This window comes from Oncorhynchus mykiss, chromosome 7 (assembly GCF_057628025.1).
Source record: "Oncorhynchus mykiss isolate SJ-2025 chromosome 7, ASM5762802v1, whole genome shotgun sequence".
Classification (NCBI taxonomy): Eukaryota; Metazoa; Chordata; class Actinopteri; order Salmoniformes; family Salmonidae; genus Oncorhynchus; species Oncorhynchus mykiss.
In genome coordinates, this window is record NC_143028.1 from 70,204,103 (window position 1) to 70,220,748 (window position 16,646).

Consider the following 16,646-nt stretch of genomic DNA (forward strand, 5'->3'; position numbering starts at 1 on the left):
TCCAGCACTAGACTATGATCAATAATGTCAAAAACCGCACTGAAGTCTAACAAATCAGCCCACAAAATCGTTTTATCAATCTCTCGGCCTATCATTAGACAATTGTGTAAGTGCTGTGCTTATTGAAAATCCTTCACTATAAGCATGCTGAAAGTCTGTCTCTTTGTTTACTGTAAAATAACATTGTATCTGGTCAAACACAATTTTTTCCAAAAGTTTACTAAGGGTTGGTAACGGGCTGATTGTTCGGCTATTTGAGCCAGTAAATGGGGGCTTTACTATTCTTAGGTAGCGGAATGACTTTTGCTTCCCTCCAGGCCTGAGGGGACACACTTTCTAGTAGGCTTAAATTGAAGATATGGCAAATAGGAGTGGCAATATCGTCTGCTATTATCCTCAGTAACTTTCCATTCAAGTTGTCAGACCCCGGTGGCTTGTCATTGTTGATAGGTGAAAAATGGTTGTCTTTTCCACTCACTTTACAGAATTCAAAAGTACAATGCTTGTCTTTCATAATTTGGTCAGATATACTTGGATGTGTTGTGTCAGTTTGTTGCCAATGAAGGAAATAATTAAAACATTGAACATTCAATAAATGTGCAAAAATGTAAAAATAAATCAATTCGTGTAGATGTAGATTATTGTGTGTAGATGGGAGGGAAAAAAGTGTATTTAATTGTTTTCAGGCTGTAACACCACAAAATGTAGAATAAGTCAAGGGGTATGAATACTGTCTGAAGGCACTGTATGTCCTAACATATTTACGGTAATATGTGTGTGTTGCACTGAATATCTTTGTAGCATGACCCTCTCTCTCTCTCTTTCCCTCTACTGGCATGTGTGCATGTTTGTGCTTCTTTGAGTAGGAACCAGAGAAGAGGTGAAGGACATCAATATTTATGGAATGACACCGTGATTACACATTTCGGTCACTACTAACTGATTGATAGTAGTGCCGGGACGATAAACCGGAAAAGACCGACACCAACCGAACAGACCACTTATCAAGCACCTTATGCTGATATAGTTAAATATAAGTAGCCTATACTAGAGAAATGTGAAGTTTGAAATGAAATGCGTCTGCTAGTACAGTGACTTGGGAAAGTTTTCACCCCCTTTGGCTCCTATTTTGTTGCCTTACAACCTGGAATTAAAATAACATTTTGGGGGGGTTTGTATCATTTGATTTACACACAACATGAACATGAAACAAGAAATAAGACAAAAAAACAGACAACTTAAGTCTGCATAACTATTCACCCCCAAAGTCAAGACTTTGTAGAGCCGCCTTTTGCAGCAATTACAGCTGCAAGTCTCTTGGGGTATGTCTCTGTAAGCTTGGCACATCTAGCCACTGGGATTTTTGCCCATTCTTCAAGGCAAAACTGATCCGGCTCCTTTAAGTCGTATGGGTTCCACTGGTGTACAGACATCTTTAAGTGATACCACAGATTCTCAGTTGGATTGAGGTCTGGGCTTTGACTAGGCCAAATCCCCTTAAACCACACAAGTGTTGCTTTAGCAGTACGCTTAGGGTCATTTGTCCTGCTGGAAGGTGAACCTCCATCCCAGTCTCAAATCTCTGGAAGACTGAAACAGGTTTCCCTCAAGAATTTCCCTGTATTTAGCTCTATCCATCATTCCTTCAATTCTGACCAGTTTCCCAGTCCCTGCCGATGGAAAAACATCCCCACAGCATGATGCTGCCACCATTATGCTACACTCTAGGGATGTTGTTGGTGTTGGGTTTGCTCCAGACATAGCTATATTCATTGATGGCCAAAAAGCTACATTTTAGTCTCATCTGACCAGAGTACCTTCTTCCATATGTTTGGGGAGTCTCCCACATGCCTTTTGGTGAACGTCAAACATGTTTGCTTATTTTTTTCTTTAAGCAATGGCTTTTTTTCTGGCCACTCTTCCATAAAGCCCAGCTCTTTGGAGTGTCCAGCTTAAAGTGGTCCTATGGACAGATACTCCAATCTCTGCTATGGAGCTTTGCATCTCCTTCAGGGTTATCTTTGGTCTCTTTGTTTCCTCTCTGATTAATGCCCTCCTTGCCTGGTCCGTGATTTTAGGTGGGCAGCCCTCTCTTGGCAGGTTTGTTGCAGTACCATATTCTTTCCATTTTTTTTATAATGTATTTAATGGTGCTCTGTGGGATGTTCAAAGTTTCTGATCTTTTTTTATAACCCAACCCTGATCTGTACTTCTCCACAGCTTTGTCTCTGACCTGTTTGGAGAGCTCCTTGGTCTGCACGGTGCATACTTTTACAAGGCACTGTATGTGCTTACTGTCAATTGATAGGTATAACATTTGAAGTAGTAGTTGGAGTTTTAAGTAACTGTGATGCACATGAATGTTATAAACATATTGTTCTATTTGTCATTATTGTAATAATTCAGCTCAGATAGTCACAAGGAAGGTCATAGGTCATCCAGTATAACGTGTGGCAAAATGGTCACGCTGCTTTCAGCACCATATTTAAGGACATTCCTCTGTCTCTCTCTTTCTACTTCTCTCCCCCCCCGCCCCTCTCTTTCTACTTCTCTCCCCCCGCCGCCACTCTCTCTCTTTCTACTTCTCTCCCCCCGCCGCCACTCTCTCTCTTTCTACTTCTCTCCCCCCGCCGCTCTCTCTCTTTCTACTTCTCTCCCCCCGCCGCCACTCTCTCTCTTTCTACTTCTCTCCCCCCGCCGCCACTCTCTCTCTTTCTACTTCTCTCCCCCCGCCGCCGCTCTCTCTCTTTCTACTTCTCTCCCCCCGCCGCCACTCCCTCTCTTTCTACTTCTCTCCCCCCCGCCGCTCTCTCTCTTTCTACTTCTCTCCCCCCTCCGCCACTCTCTCTCTTTCTACTTCTCTCCCCCCGCCGCCACTCTCTCGCTTTCTACTCCCCCCCCCGCCGCCACTCTCTCTCTTTCTACTTCTCTCCCCCCGCCGCCACTCTCTCTCTTTCTACTTCTCTCCCCCCGCCGCCATTCTCTCTCTTTCTACTTCTCTCCCCCCCCCGCCGCCGCTCTCTCTCTTTCTACTTCTCTCCCCCCGCCGCCACTCTCTCTCTTTCTACTTCTCCCCCCCCCCCCCCCGCCGCCACTCTCTCTCTTTCTACTCCCCCCCCCGCCGCCACTCTCTCTCTTTCTACTTCTCTCCCCCCGCCGCCACTCTCTCTCTTTCTACTTCTCTCCCCCCGCCGCCATTCTCTCTCTTTCTACTTCTCCCCCCCCCCCTGCCGCCGCTCTCTCTCTTTCTACTTCTCTCCCCCCGCCGCCACTCTCTCTCTTTCTACTTCTCCCCCCCCCCCCCCGCCGCCACTCTCTCTCTTTCTACTCCCCCCCCCCGCCTCCACTCTCTCTCTTTCTACTTCTCTCCCCCCGCTGCCACTCTCTCTCTTTCTACTTCTCTCCCCCCCCCCGCCGCCATTCTCTCTCTTTCTACTCCCCCCCCCCGCCGCCACTCTCTCTCTTTCTACTTCTCTCCCCCCGCCTCCACTCTCTCTCTTTCTACTTCTCTCCCCCCGCCGCCACTCTCTCTCTTTCTACTTCTCTCCCCCCGCCGCCACTCTCTCTCTTTCTACTTCTCTCCCCCCGCCGCCACTCTCTCTCTTTCTACTTCTCTCCCCCCGCCGCCACTCTCTCTCTTTCTACTCCTCCCCTGCCGCCGCTCTCTCTCTTTCTACTTCTCCCCCCCCACCGCCACTCTCTCTCTTTCCTCTTCCCCTCTACAGACGCAGTATGAAGCGTAAGGCTAGCTTCACATGCCCCTTCAACGGCAGTTGCACCATCACCAAGGACAACCGCCGCCACTGCCAGGCCTGCCGGCTCAAACGCTGCGTGGACATCGGAATGATGAAGGAGTGTGAGTGTCCGTTCTGCACAGATGTAGGATTAGGTTCCCCTTCCCCAAATCCTAATGTCAGCAACTAAGGGGGAACAATGCAAAACTGGCCTTAGATCAGTACCTAGAGGCAACGTCGTCCCACTCAACTCTTCTGTCAGAAATACTTTTTCATTTTGACTGTCAGAGGATAGCCTTGCAGGCTAGATCAGTGTTACTTTAACCCTGGTCCAGGGGACTCGAAGGGGTGCACATTTCATTTTTTGCCATAGTACTACACCCCTAATTTAAACAATCAACTCATCATTAAACCTTTGACCAGTAGAATTAGGTGTTTAGTACTAATCTGGTGTGTAGACCACTTGGTTCTAGGACCAGGATTAAGAAACACATGATTAGAGGTGTAAGATCACATAATATGATCACGCACACAAAAAGGAAAATATCATTTGACTCACTACAGGGAGAAATGTATTTTCATCCCATTGTTAGGCAACTCTTCTTAATAAGAAATACACTAATTTCTCTCCCATGAGTGTCTGAATGATCTCTTGAATTTTGAATGATGTTTTGAACCATGGAAGATGTGTGTGTTGAAAAGAGCAGAGAGAGCACTAAAGAGAGAAATGATCTTCTATCAGTCTGCTGTTAGGTAACTGTTAATGGGGTGTAATGGCACACTGATAAGAACAGGAGATAATTCATCTCATGGAGGAAAATGGAATTTCAGTCAAAATAACTCCTTTGTTATTAGACGTCAGTACGTGTCAGCTTTAAAACACAAATTAGCCTGCAATAGCAATGACAAACACACACACGCATGCACACACACACACACACACACACGCGCATGCAAACACACGCACACACGCATGCACACGCACACACACACACACGCATGCACACACACGCACGCATGCACACACACACGCACGCACGCACACACACGCGCACACACACACACAGAAAAAACCCACAGACCTTTGAACAAACAGGACTCGAATCACAACACTGTCTAACCCAGGGGTCAAACATCCGGCCCGCGGGAGGGTCCAATCCGGACTGCGGGGGGGTCTAATCCCGTCCCCCCGGGTAGTTTGAGTTAAAAACTAAACGCAGAGGAAACCTAACCAATTATTTGTACGGCCCCACGGATCTCATTGAAGACCGAATGGGGCATCTGGGGCAAAATAAGTTTGACACCCCTGATCTAACCCTGCCCCCTTCTTTTGTACCCATAGAGAGCAAGGCACACACCATATTTACCTATAGAAGCATTTGGACCCGGTCAAGACCTTCTAGGTCATTTCCCTCATAAGAATGTTTATAACATCCACCAGGAGTACTAGAGCATTCTGGGAGGGCCTGTACATTATGCTCCCTTTTGAACTTTAGAGACCTGCGGATGTTTTCGCCACACTTCAAATGGACTCTGTTTTCAGTCTGTTAATAGAAGGTTTGGTTGTTCTTTTGTTTTCCCCATGAAATTTGTATTTGAAGCAGTGAATTCCCAGAGAGTGAATTCACAGTGCTCCCAACACCGTACATGAATAGGAGCCAGTGCACTTATGCTGCTGCTGCTATGACAACAATCTGTTTTAGTGTGGAACAGAGTGTGAGCTAATTCAGTGGCTGGAACAACAACAGGGGGAACGGAGTGGAGATAATGCTTTGTGTGTTGACGACAGGACGATGCATGCGCAGCGCAACCTAGTCACGTTGTAGAACACACGCTGGCTCGCGCTTGTGTACACACACTGACACACACACATTTAAATACGCTCACTTTCTCAAACACACACACACACAAATTAAATACGCTCACTTTCTCAAACACACACACACACACAACTTAAATATGCTAATTTTCTTAAACACCCACACACACTTACATATGCTAGTTCAAACACACACACACAGCATCAGCATTAACATCTCTATTTTGCCTATGTTCCAATCATTTCAGTCTGAAATAGTCAGGGTGTGGTATCTGCATTTCTCTCTGTCGCACCACTTCTTACTTTAGCGTTTCTCCCTCCTCTGAAGCCTTCTTTCTGCTCATTCAATCAAACATTTTCTCTTTCTTTAACCCTCTCTCTTTCTACTCCTTTTTCTAACCCTGATATATGTCTTTCCATATCTCTTTCTCTGACCTCTGATCTCTTCTCGCTCAATCCCCCTCTTCATCACTCTCTTTCTAAACCCCTCTCTCTATCCTACTCTTTCTTTCTTTCTGTCTCTGTATCTCTCTCTCTCTCTCTCTCTCTCTCTCTCTCTCTCTGTCTCTCTCTCTCTCTCTCTCTCTCTCTCTCTCTCTCTCTCTCTCTCTCTCTCTCTCTCTCTCTCTCTCTCTCTCTCTCTCTGTCTCTCTCTCTCTGTCTCTGTCTCTGTCTCTATCTCTGTCTCTGTCTCTCTGTCTCTCGCTCCCTCCCAGTCATTCTGACAGATGAGGAGGTGCAGCGGAAGAAAGATCTGATCCAACGGAGGAAGGATGAGGAGGCGCAGCGGGAGGCGCAAAGGGAGGCGCAGCGACCCCGTCTGAGCGAGGACCAGAGCCAGGTCATCGCCACACTGGTGGAGGCACACCACAAGACCTACGACGACTCCTACTCCGACTTCAACCGCTTCAGGGTCCGTGTCCACTCCGTTACACAAGTTTCCACTCAGTAACACCGGTCTCCACTCCGTTACACCAGATTCAACTCTATAATACCAGTGTTCAGTCCATAACACCAACCTCCAATTTGTAACACCAGTCTCCACTCCATTACACCAGTATTCACTCCGTAACACCAACCTCCAATTTGTAACACCAGTCTCTATTCCGTTACACCAGTATTCACTGTGTAACACCAGTCTCCACCCTGTAACACCAGTCTCTACTCCGTTACACCAGTATTCACTCCGTAACACCAACCTCTAATTTCTAACACCAGTCTCTACTCCGTTACACCAGTATTCACTGTGTGATACCATTCTCTACTCCGTTACACCAGTATTCACTCCGTAACACCAACCTCTAATTTCTAACACCAGTCTCTACTCCGTTACACCAGTATTCACTGTGTGATACCAGTCTCTACTCTGTTACACCAGTATTCACTCCGTAACACCAACCTCTAATTTCTAAAACCAGTCTCTTCTCCGTTACACCAGTATTCACTGTGTAACACCAGTCTCCACCCTGTAACACCAGTCTCTACTCCGTTACACCAGTATTCACTCCGTAACACCAACCTCTAATTTCTAACACCAGTCTCTACTCCGTTACACCAGTATTCACTGTGTGATACCAGTCTCTACTCCGTTACACCAGTATTCACTGTGTAACACCAGTCTCCACTCCGTTACACCAGTATTCACTGTGTGATACCAGTCTCTACTCCGTTACACCAGTATTCACTGTGTAACACCAGTCTCCACTCCGTTACACCAGTATTCACTGTGTAACACCAGTCTCTACTCCGTTGCACCAGTATTCACTGTGTAACACCAGTCTCCACTCCGTTACACCAGCTGCTGCTCCAGTTTCAACTGTTCTGCCTCATTATTATTCGATCATGCTGGTCATTTATGAACATTTCATCATCTTGGCCATGTTCTGTTATAATCTCCACCCGGCACAGCCAGAAGAGGACTGGCCACCCCACATAGCCTGGTTCCTCTCTAGGTTTTTTCCTAGGTTTTGGCCTTTCTAGGGAGTTTTTCCTAGCCACCGTGCTTCTACACCTGCATTGCTTGCTGTTTGGGGTTTTAGGCTGGGTTTCTGTACAGCACTTTGAGATATCAGCTGATGTACGAAGGGCTATATAAATTTGATTTGATTTGATTTTCACTGTGTAACACCAGTCTCTACTCCGTTACACCAGTATTCACTGTGTAACACCGGTCTCTACTCCGTTACACCAGTATTCGCTGTGTAACACCAGTCTCTACTCCGTTACACCAGTATTCACTGTGTAACACCAGTCTCCACTCCGTTACACCAGTATTCACTGTGTAACACCAGTCTCCACCCTGTAACACCAGTCTCCACTCCGTTACACCAGTATTCACTCTGTAACACCGGTCTCTACTCCGTTACACCAGTATTCACTGTGTGACACCAGTCTCTACTCCGTTACACCAGTATTCACTGTGTAACACCGGTCTCTACTCCGTTACACCAGTATTCACTGTGTAACACCAGTCTCTACTCCATTACACCAGTATTCACTGTGTAACACCAGTCTCCACTCCGTTACACCAGTATTCACTGTGTAACACCAGTCTCTACTCCTTTACACCAGTATTCACTGTGTAACACCAGGCTCCACTCCGTTACACCAGTATTCACTGTGTAACACCAGTCTCCACCCTGTAACACCAGTCTCCACTCCGTTACACCAGTTTTCACTCTGTAACACCGGTCTCTACTCCGTTACACCAGTATTCACTGTGTGACACCAGTCTCTACTCCGTTACACCAGTATTCACTGTGTAACACCAGTCTCTACTCCGTTAAACCAGTATTCACTGTGTAACACCAGTCTCCACCCTGTAACACCAGTGCCAAGCCCGTAACATACTCCACTCAATCCAACTGGGCACAGGCATCAGTTCAACTTCTAGTTTAAATTTAGACTGGATCACGTTGTCACCTAACGTGTGTGTACTTTGTCCAATGGGATATCTGAACTTGAAGTTAAAGGATGTACTGTACATAAAGTTAGATTTAAGTTTATTGTCCTAGAACAGGAACATCTTAGCACACCTCATACATTACATACACAAACCACAAGGCAAACACAGCAGTAAACAAACAATAGTAAGAGTCAGACATGAATAGTTCCCCACACCGACACCTAAAGGAGGACAGTTGTTCCCAGTGGTGATAGGCCCTGATGTGACACTCCTCCCAAAGTGTGAAGCACTGGATTTAATTGTCTGAATGTAATGATGTAGACTATATTGAGTTCACGTGGTCCTGTATGGCTCAGTAGATGCATGGCGCTTGCAACACCAGGATTCTTTTTGTAGGGGTTGATACAATTTTCATTAGGGCAAATCAAGTCTGACATTTCAAGCTTTAGAAGCCTTTTTAGTACTCAAATACACTATAAGTTTGCATTTCCGCTGTGCAGGACAATTCTTACCAACAAACAAATTAAGATCCCACATCTGTAAATGGCATATATTACCATATATATTATATTACATGTGTGTTTTCCTTTAGCCTCCGGTCCGTGAAGGCCCAGTGACACGCAGTGCAAGCAGAGCTGCTTCTCTCCACTCTCTGTCTGATGCCTCATCTGACTCCTTCAGCCACTCTCCAGGTAAACCACACTCACAAGTGAAACCGACGTCAGTGTGCTGCTCCTCTTCCTCCAATGTCCCTGTCCCCTTACTAGGCTCGAAACCGGTGGTCCTCTGATCGTAAACACAGATGACCGCCCTCCTTGACAACATACCGATCGTTGTTTTATAGGAAAGTATCCAATTCGATAGCGCCATTTCAAGCTAGCTGTGGAGTGAGTTTTATGGCACATTCTTACCTCTGTTACACACACACACACACACACACACACACAGACAGACAGAAAAATGTGCAAAATGTGAGAAATGAAGAATCGACGGGTAAAGCTGACACACATAGAGGGGATGAAGGAGATCTCACAGAGAGGGGATGAAGGAGATCTCACAGAGGGGGGATTGAAGGACATCTCACAGAGGGGGGATGAAGGACATCTCACAGAGAGGGGATGAAGGAGATCTCACAGAGAGGGGATGAAGGAGATCTCACAGAGGGGGGATGAAGGACATCTCACAGAGGGGGGATGAAGGAGCTCTCACGAGGGGGGATGAAGGAGCTCACACAGCGAGGGAATGAAGGAGATCTCACAGAGAGGGGATGACGGAAATCTCACAGAGATGAGAGGGAATGAAGGAGATCTCCCAGAGAGGGGATGAAGGAAATCTCACAGAGAAGGGATGAAGGAGCTCACACAGAGAGGGGATGAAGGAGATCTCACAGAGAAGGGATGAAGGAAATCTCACAGAGATGAGAGGGAATAAAGGAGATCTCACAGAGAGGGGATGAAGGAGCTCACACAGAGAGGGGATGAAGGAGATCTCACAGAGACGGGATGAAGGAGCTCACACAGAGATGGGATGAAGGAGATCTCACAGAGAGGGGATGAAGGAGCTCACACAGAGAGGGAATGAAGGAGATCTCACAGAGGGGCGATGAAGGAGATCTCACAGAGGGGGGATGAAGGAGATCTCACAGAGAGGGAATGAAGGAGTTCTCACAGAGGGGATGAAGGAGATCTCACAGAGGGGGGATGAAGGAGATCTCACAGAGATGAGAGGGAATGAAGGAGATCTCACAGAGGGGATGAAGGAAATCTCACAGAGAAGTCATGAAGGAGCTCACACAGAGAGGGGATGAAGGAGATCTAACAGAGAGGGAATGAAGGAGATCTCACAGAGAGGGGATGAAGGAGATCTCACAGAGATGAGAGGGAATGAAGTAGATCTCACAGAGGGGGATGAAGGAGATCTCACAGAAAGGGTATGAAGGAGATCTCACAGAGGGAGGATGAAGGAGATCTCACAGAGGGGATGAAGGAGATCTCACAGAGGGGGGATGATGATATCTCACATGGGGGGATGAAGGAGATCTCACAGAGAGGGGATGAAGGAGCTCACAGAGAGGGGATGAAGGAGATATCACAGAGAGGGGATGAAGGAGATCTCACAGAGGGGGGGATGAAGGAGATCTCACAGAGGGGAGATGACGGAGATCTCATAGAGAGGGGATGAAGGAGATCTCACAGAGAGGGGATGAAGGATATCTCACATATGGGGATGAAGGAGATCTCACAGAGGGGGGATGAAGGAGATCTCACAGAGAGGGGATGAAGGAGATCTCACAGAGGGGGATGAAGGAGATCTCACAGAGAGGGGATGAAGGAGATCTCACAGAGGGGGGATGAAGGAGATCTCACAGAGAAGTCATGAAGGAGCTCACACAGAGAGGGGATGAAGGAGATCTCACAGAGAGGGGATGAAGGAGCTCACACAGAGAGGGAATGAAGGAGATCTCACAGAGAGGGGATGAAGGAGATCTCACAAAGATGAGAGGGAATGAAGGAGATATCACAGAGGGGGATGAAGGAGATCTCAGAGAAAGGGTATGAAGGAGATCTCACAGAGGGAGGATGAAGGAGATCTCACAGAGAGGGGATGAAGGAGATCTCACAGAGGGGGGATGAAGGAGATCTCACAGAGGGGGGATGAAGGAGATATCACAGAGAGGTGATGAAGGAGATCTCACAGAGGGGGGATGAAGGAGATCTCACAGAGGGGGGATGAAGGAGATCTCACAGAGGGGGGATGAAGGAGATCTCACAGAGATGGGATGAAGGAAATCTCACAGAGATGAGAGGGAATGAAGGAGATCTCACAGAGGGGGGATGAAGGAGATCTCAGAGAAAGGGTATGAAGGAGATCTCACAGAGGGAGGATGAAGGAGATCTCACAGAGGGGATGAAGGAGATCTCACAGATGGGGGATGAAGGAGATCTCACAGAGGGGTGATGAAGGAGATCTCACAGAGAGGGGATGAAGGAGATCTCACAGAGGGGGATGAAGGAGATCTCACAGAGAGGGGATGAAGGAGATCTCACAGAGGGGGGATGAAGGAGATCTCACAGAGGGGGGATGAAGGAGATCTCACAGAGAGGTGATGAAGGAGATCTCACAGAGGGGGGATGAAGGAGATCTCACAGAGGGGGGATGAAGGAGATCTCACAGAGGGGGGATGAAGGATATCTCACAGAGATGGGATGAAGGAAATCTCACAGAGATGAGAGGGAATGAAGGAGATCTCACAGAGAGGAGATGAAGGAAATCTCACAGAGATGAGAGGGGATAAAGGAGATCTCACAGAGAGGGGATGAAGGAAATCTCACAGAGAAGGGATGAATGAGCTCACACAGAGAGGGTATAAAGGAGATCTCAAAGAGAGGGGATGATAGAGATCTCACAGAGAGGGGATGGAGGAGATCTCACAGAGGGGGGATGAAGGAGATCTCACAGAGAGGGGATGAAGGAAATCTCACAGAGGGGGGATGAAGGAGATCTCACAGAGAGGGGATGAAGGAAATCTCACAGAGTTGAGAGGGAATAAAGGAGATCTCACAGAGAGGGGATGAAGGAAATCTCACAGAGAAGGGATGAATGAGCTCACACAGAGAGGGGATGAAGGAGATCTCAAAGAGAGGGGATGAAGGAGATCTCAGAGAAAGGGTATGAAGGAGATCTCACAGAGGGAGGATGAAGGAGATCTCACAGAGGGGATGAAGGAGATCTCACAGATGGGGGATGAAGGAGATCTCACAGAGGGGTGATGAAGGAGATCTCACAGAGAGGGGATGAAGGAGATCTCACAGAGGGGGATGAAGGAGATCTCACAGAGAGGGGATGAAGGAGATCTCACAGAGGGGGGATGAAGGAGATCTCACAGAGGGGGGATGAAGGAGATCTCACAGAGAGGTGATGAAGGAGATCTCACAGAGGGGGGATGAAGGAGATCTCACAGAGGGGGGATGAAGGAGATCTCACAGAGGGGGGATGAAGGATATCTCACAGAGATGGGATGAAGGAAATCTCACAGAGATGAGAGGGAATGAAGGAGATCTCACAGAGAGGAGATGAAGGAAATCTCACAGAGATGAGAGGGGATAAAGGAGATCTCACAGAGAGGGGATGAAGGAAATCTCACAGAGAAGGGATGAATGAGCTCACACAGAGAGGGTATAAAGGAGATCTCAAAGAGAGGGGATGATAGAGATCTCACAGAGAGGGGATGGAGGAGATCTCACAGAGGGGGGATGAAGGAGATCTCACAGAGAGGGGATGAAGGAAATCTCACAGAGGGGGGATGAAGGAGATCTCACAGAGAGGGGATGAAGGAAATCTCACAGAGTTGAGAGGGAATAAAGGAGATCTCACAGAGAGGGGATGAAGGAAATCTCACAGAGAAGGGATGAATGAGCTCACACAGAGAGGGGATGAAGGAGATCTCAAAGAGAGGGGATGAAGGAGATCTCACAGAGAGGGGATGGAGGAGATCTCATAGAGTGGGGATGAAGGAGATCTCACAGAGAGGGGATGAAGGAAATCTCACAGAGATGAAAGGGAATTAAGGAGATCTCACAGAGGGGATGAAGGAAATCTCACAGCGAAGGGATGAAGGAGCTCACACAGAGAGGGGATGAAGGAGATCTCACAGAGAGGGGGTGAAGGAGCTCACACAGAGAGGGGATGAAGGAGATCTCACAGAGGGGGATGAAGGAGATCTCACAGAGAGGGGATGAAGGAGATCTCACAGAGGGGGGATGAAGGAGATCTCACAGAGAGGGGATGAAGGAGATCTCACAGAGGGGGATGAAGGAGATCTCACAGAGAGGGGATGAAGGAGATCTCACAGAGGGGGGATGAAGGAGATCTCACAGAGAAGTCATGAAGGAGCTCACTCAGAGAGGGGATGAAGGAGATCTCACAGAGAGGGGATGAAGGAGCTCACACAGAGAGGGAATGAAGGAGATCTCACAGAGAGGGGATGAAGGAGATCTCACAAAGATGAGAGGGAATGAAGGAGATATCACAGAGGGGGATGAAGGAGATCTCAGAGAAAGGGTATGAAGGAGATCTCACAGAGGGAGGATGAAGGAGATCTCACAGAGGGGATGAAGGAGATCTCACAGAGGGGGGATGAAGGAGATCTCACAGAGGGGGGATGAAGGAGATCTCACAGAGAGGGGATGGAGGAGATCTCACAGAGTGGGGATGAAGGAGATCTCACAGAGAGGGGATGAAGGAAATCTCACAGAGATGAAAGGGAATTAAGGAGATCTCACAGAGGGGATGAAGGAAATCTCACAGCGAAGGGATGAAGGAGCTCACACAGAGAGGGGATGAAGGAGATCTCACAGAGAGGGGGTGAAGGAGCTCACACAGAGAGGGGATGAAGGAGATCTCACAGAGAGGGGATGAAGGAGATCTCACAGAAAGGGGATGAAGGAGATCTCACAGAGGGGGATGAAGGAGATCTCATAGAGGGGGATGAAGGAGATCTCACAGAGAGGGGATGAAGGAGATCTCACAGAGGGGTGATGAAGGAGATCTCACAGAGGGGTGATGAAGGAGATCTCACAGAGGGGGGATGACGGAGAACTCACAGAGGGGGATGAAGGAGATCTCACAGAGGGGGGGTGAAGGAGATCTCACAGAGGGGGGAAGGAGATCTCACAGAGGGGGGATGAAGGAGATCTCACAGAGGGGGGGTGAAGGAGATCTCACAGGGGATGAAGGAGATCTCACAGAGGGGGATGAAGGATATCTCACAGAGGGGGATGAAGGAGATCTCACAGAGGGGGATGAAGGAGATCTCACAGAGGGGGGATGAAGGAGAACTCACAGAGGGGAGATTAAGGAGATCTCACAGAGGGGGGTTGAAGGAGATCTCACAGAGGGGGGATGCTTGAGATCTCACAGAGGGGGGATGGAGATCTCACAGAGAGGGGATGAAGGAGATCTCACGAGGGGGGGTGAAGGAGATCTCACAGAGACAGGATGAAGGAGCTCACACAGAGAGGGAATGAAGGAGATCTCACAGAGAGGGGATGAAGGAAATCTCACAGAGATGAGAGGGAATGAAGGAGATCTCACAGAGAGCGGATGAAGGAAATCTCACAGAGAAGGGATGAAGGAGCTCACACAGAGAGAGGATGAAGGAGATCTCACAGAGACGGGATGAAGGAGCTCACACAGAGAGGGGCTGAAGGAGATCTCACAGAGAGGGGATGAAGGAGATCTCATATAGAGGAGAGGAAATGAAGGAGATCTCACAGAGGGGGGATGAAGGAGATCTCACAGAGGGGGGATGAAGGAGTTCTCACAGAGAGGGGATGAAGGAGATATCATAGAGAGGAGAGGGGATGAAGGAGATCTCACACTTATTGGTGTTATTTGCCATCAGTGACTGCTTCCTGTGTACTCGTATGTGTGATTGTGTGTATCAATCCTTCATGCTGTTTTACTCAGAATCCCCAGAGGTTTCTCTGGACCCCCTGCAGACCTTTCAGACCACTGTCTGCAAGGAGTTAACAAGAGATCATTAAGACAACCAGTCATAATGGAGCCAACACACAGAGAGGCACGGCCCTCCCAGCCTGCGTCATGTCTCTCTATCATTCTTTCTTTCTCTCCCTCTCTTTCTCTCTCACTATTTATTTCTCTCTCTCATCTAAGTTGTTTTCGACGGTCATCGTGATCTCTTCCTCCATGAACAAACCTTGCTCATTCATTAGATTTAATTGTGTGTGTGTGTGTGTGTGTGTGTGTGTGTGTGTGTGTGTGTGTGTGTGTGTGTGTGTGTGTGTGTGTGTGTGTGTGTGTGTGTGTGTGTGTGTGTGTGTGTGTGTGTGGTTTACCACATGTAAGTTTGTCTCTGACCGAAAGGGATGTCTTTCTTGTGTTTTCATGTTTTCACTACCTAGCCTTCTCTGTCTCTCCATGTTTTCACTCCCTAGCCTTCTCTGTCTCTCCATGTTTTCACTCCCTAGCCTTCTCTGTCTCTCCATGTTTTCACTCCCTAGCCTTCTCTGTCTCACCATGTTTTCACTCACTAGCCTTTTCTCTTTCTCTCCATGTTTTCACTCCCTAGCCTTTTCTCTCTCTCTCCATGTTTTCACTCCATAGCCTTTTCTGTCTCGCCATGTTTTCACTCCCTAGCCTTCTCTGTCTCTCCATGTTTTCACTCCCTAGCCTTCTCTGTCTCTCCATGTTTTCACTCCCTAGCCTTTTCTCTCTCTCTCCATGTTTTCACTCCATAGCCTTTTCTGTCTCTCCATATTTTCACTCCCTAGCCTTCTCTGTCTCTCCATGTTTTCACTCCCTAGCCTTCTCTGTCTCTCCATGTTTTCACTCCCTAGCCTTTTCTCTCTCTCTCCATGTTTTCACTCCATAGCCTTTTCTGTCTCTCCATATTTTCACTCCCTAGCCTTCTCTGTCTCTCCATGTTTTCACTCCCTAGCCTTCTCTGTCTCACCATGTTTTCACTCCCTAGCCTTTTCTCTCTCCATGTTTTCACTCCCTAGCCTTCTCTGTCTCTCCATGTTTTCACTCCCTAGCCTTCTCTGTCTCTCCATGTTTTCACTCCCTAGCCTTATCTGTCTCACCATGTTTTCACTCACTAGCCTTTTCTCTTTCTCTCCATGTTTTCACTCCGTAGCCTTTTCTCTCTCTCTCCATGTTTTCACTCCATAGCCTTTTCTGTCTCGCCATGTTTTCACTCCCTAGCCTTCTCTGTCTCTCCATGTTTTCACTCCCTAGCCTTCTCTGTCTCTCCATGTTTTCACTCCCTAGCCTTTTCTCTCTCTCTCCATGTTTTCACTCCATAGCCTTTTCTGTCTCTCCATATTTTGACTCCCTAGCCTTCTCTGTCTCTCCATGTTTTCACTCCCTAGCCTTCTCTGTCTCACCATGTTTTCACTCCCTAGCCTTTTCTCTCTCCATGTTTTCACTCCCTAGCCTTCTCTGTCTCTCCATGTTTTCACTCCCTAGCCTTCTCTGTCTCACCATGTTTTCACTCCCTAGCCTTCTCTGTCTCACCATGTTTTCACTCACTAGCCTTTTCTCTTTCTCTCCATGTTTTCACTCCCTAGCCTTTTCTCTCTCTCTCCATGTTTTCACTCCATAGCCTTTTCTGTCTCGCCATGTTTTCACTCCCTAGCCTTCTCTGTCTCTCCATGTTTTCACTCCC

General features: G+C 47.8%; 1 protein-coding gene across 9 annotated transcripts in view; it reads left to right on the forward strand.

Moving 5' to 3' along the window:
* Positions 1–16,646, forward strand: part of LOC110528497 (vitamin D3 receptor B) — a 163,106-nt gene that overhangs the window by 87,388 nt on the left and 59,072 nt on the right. For all 9 annotated transcript variants that reach the window (XM_090241861.1, XM_036984078.2, XM_090241862.1 and 6 more), the window contains 3 exons: positions 3,726–3,856; positions 6,270–6,466; positions 9,051–9,150. In XM_090241861.1, the coding sequence (XP_090097987.1) occupies positions 3,726–3,856; positions 6,270–6,466; positions 9,051–9,150 (428 nt within the window). The remainder of the gene's footprint in view (positions 1–3,725; positions 3,857–6,269; positions 6,467–9,050; positions 9,151–16,646) is intronic.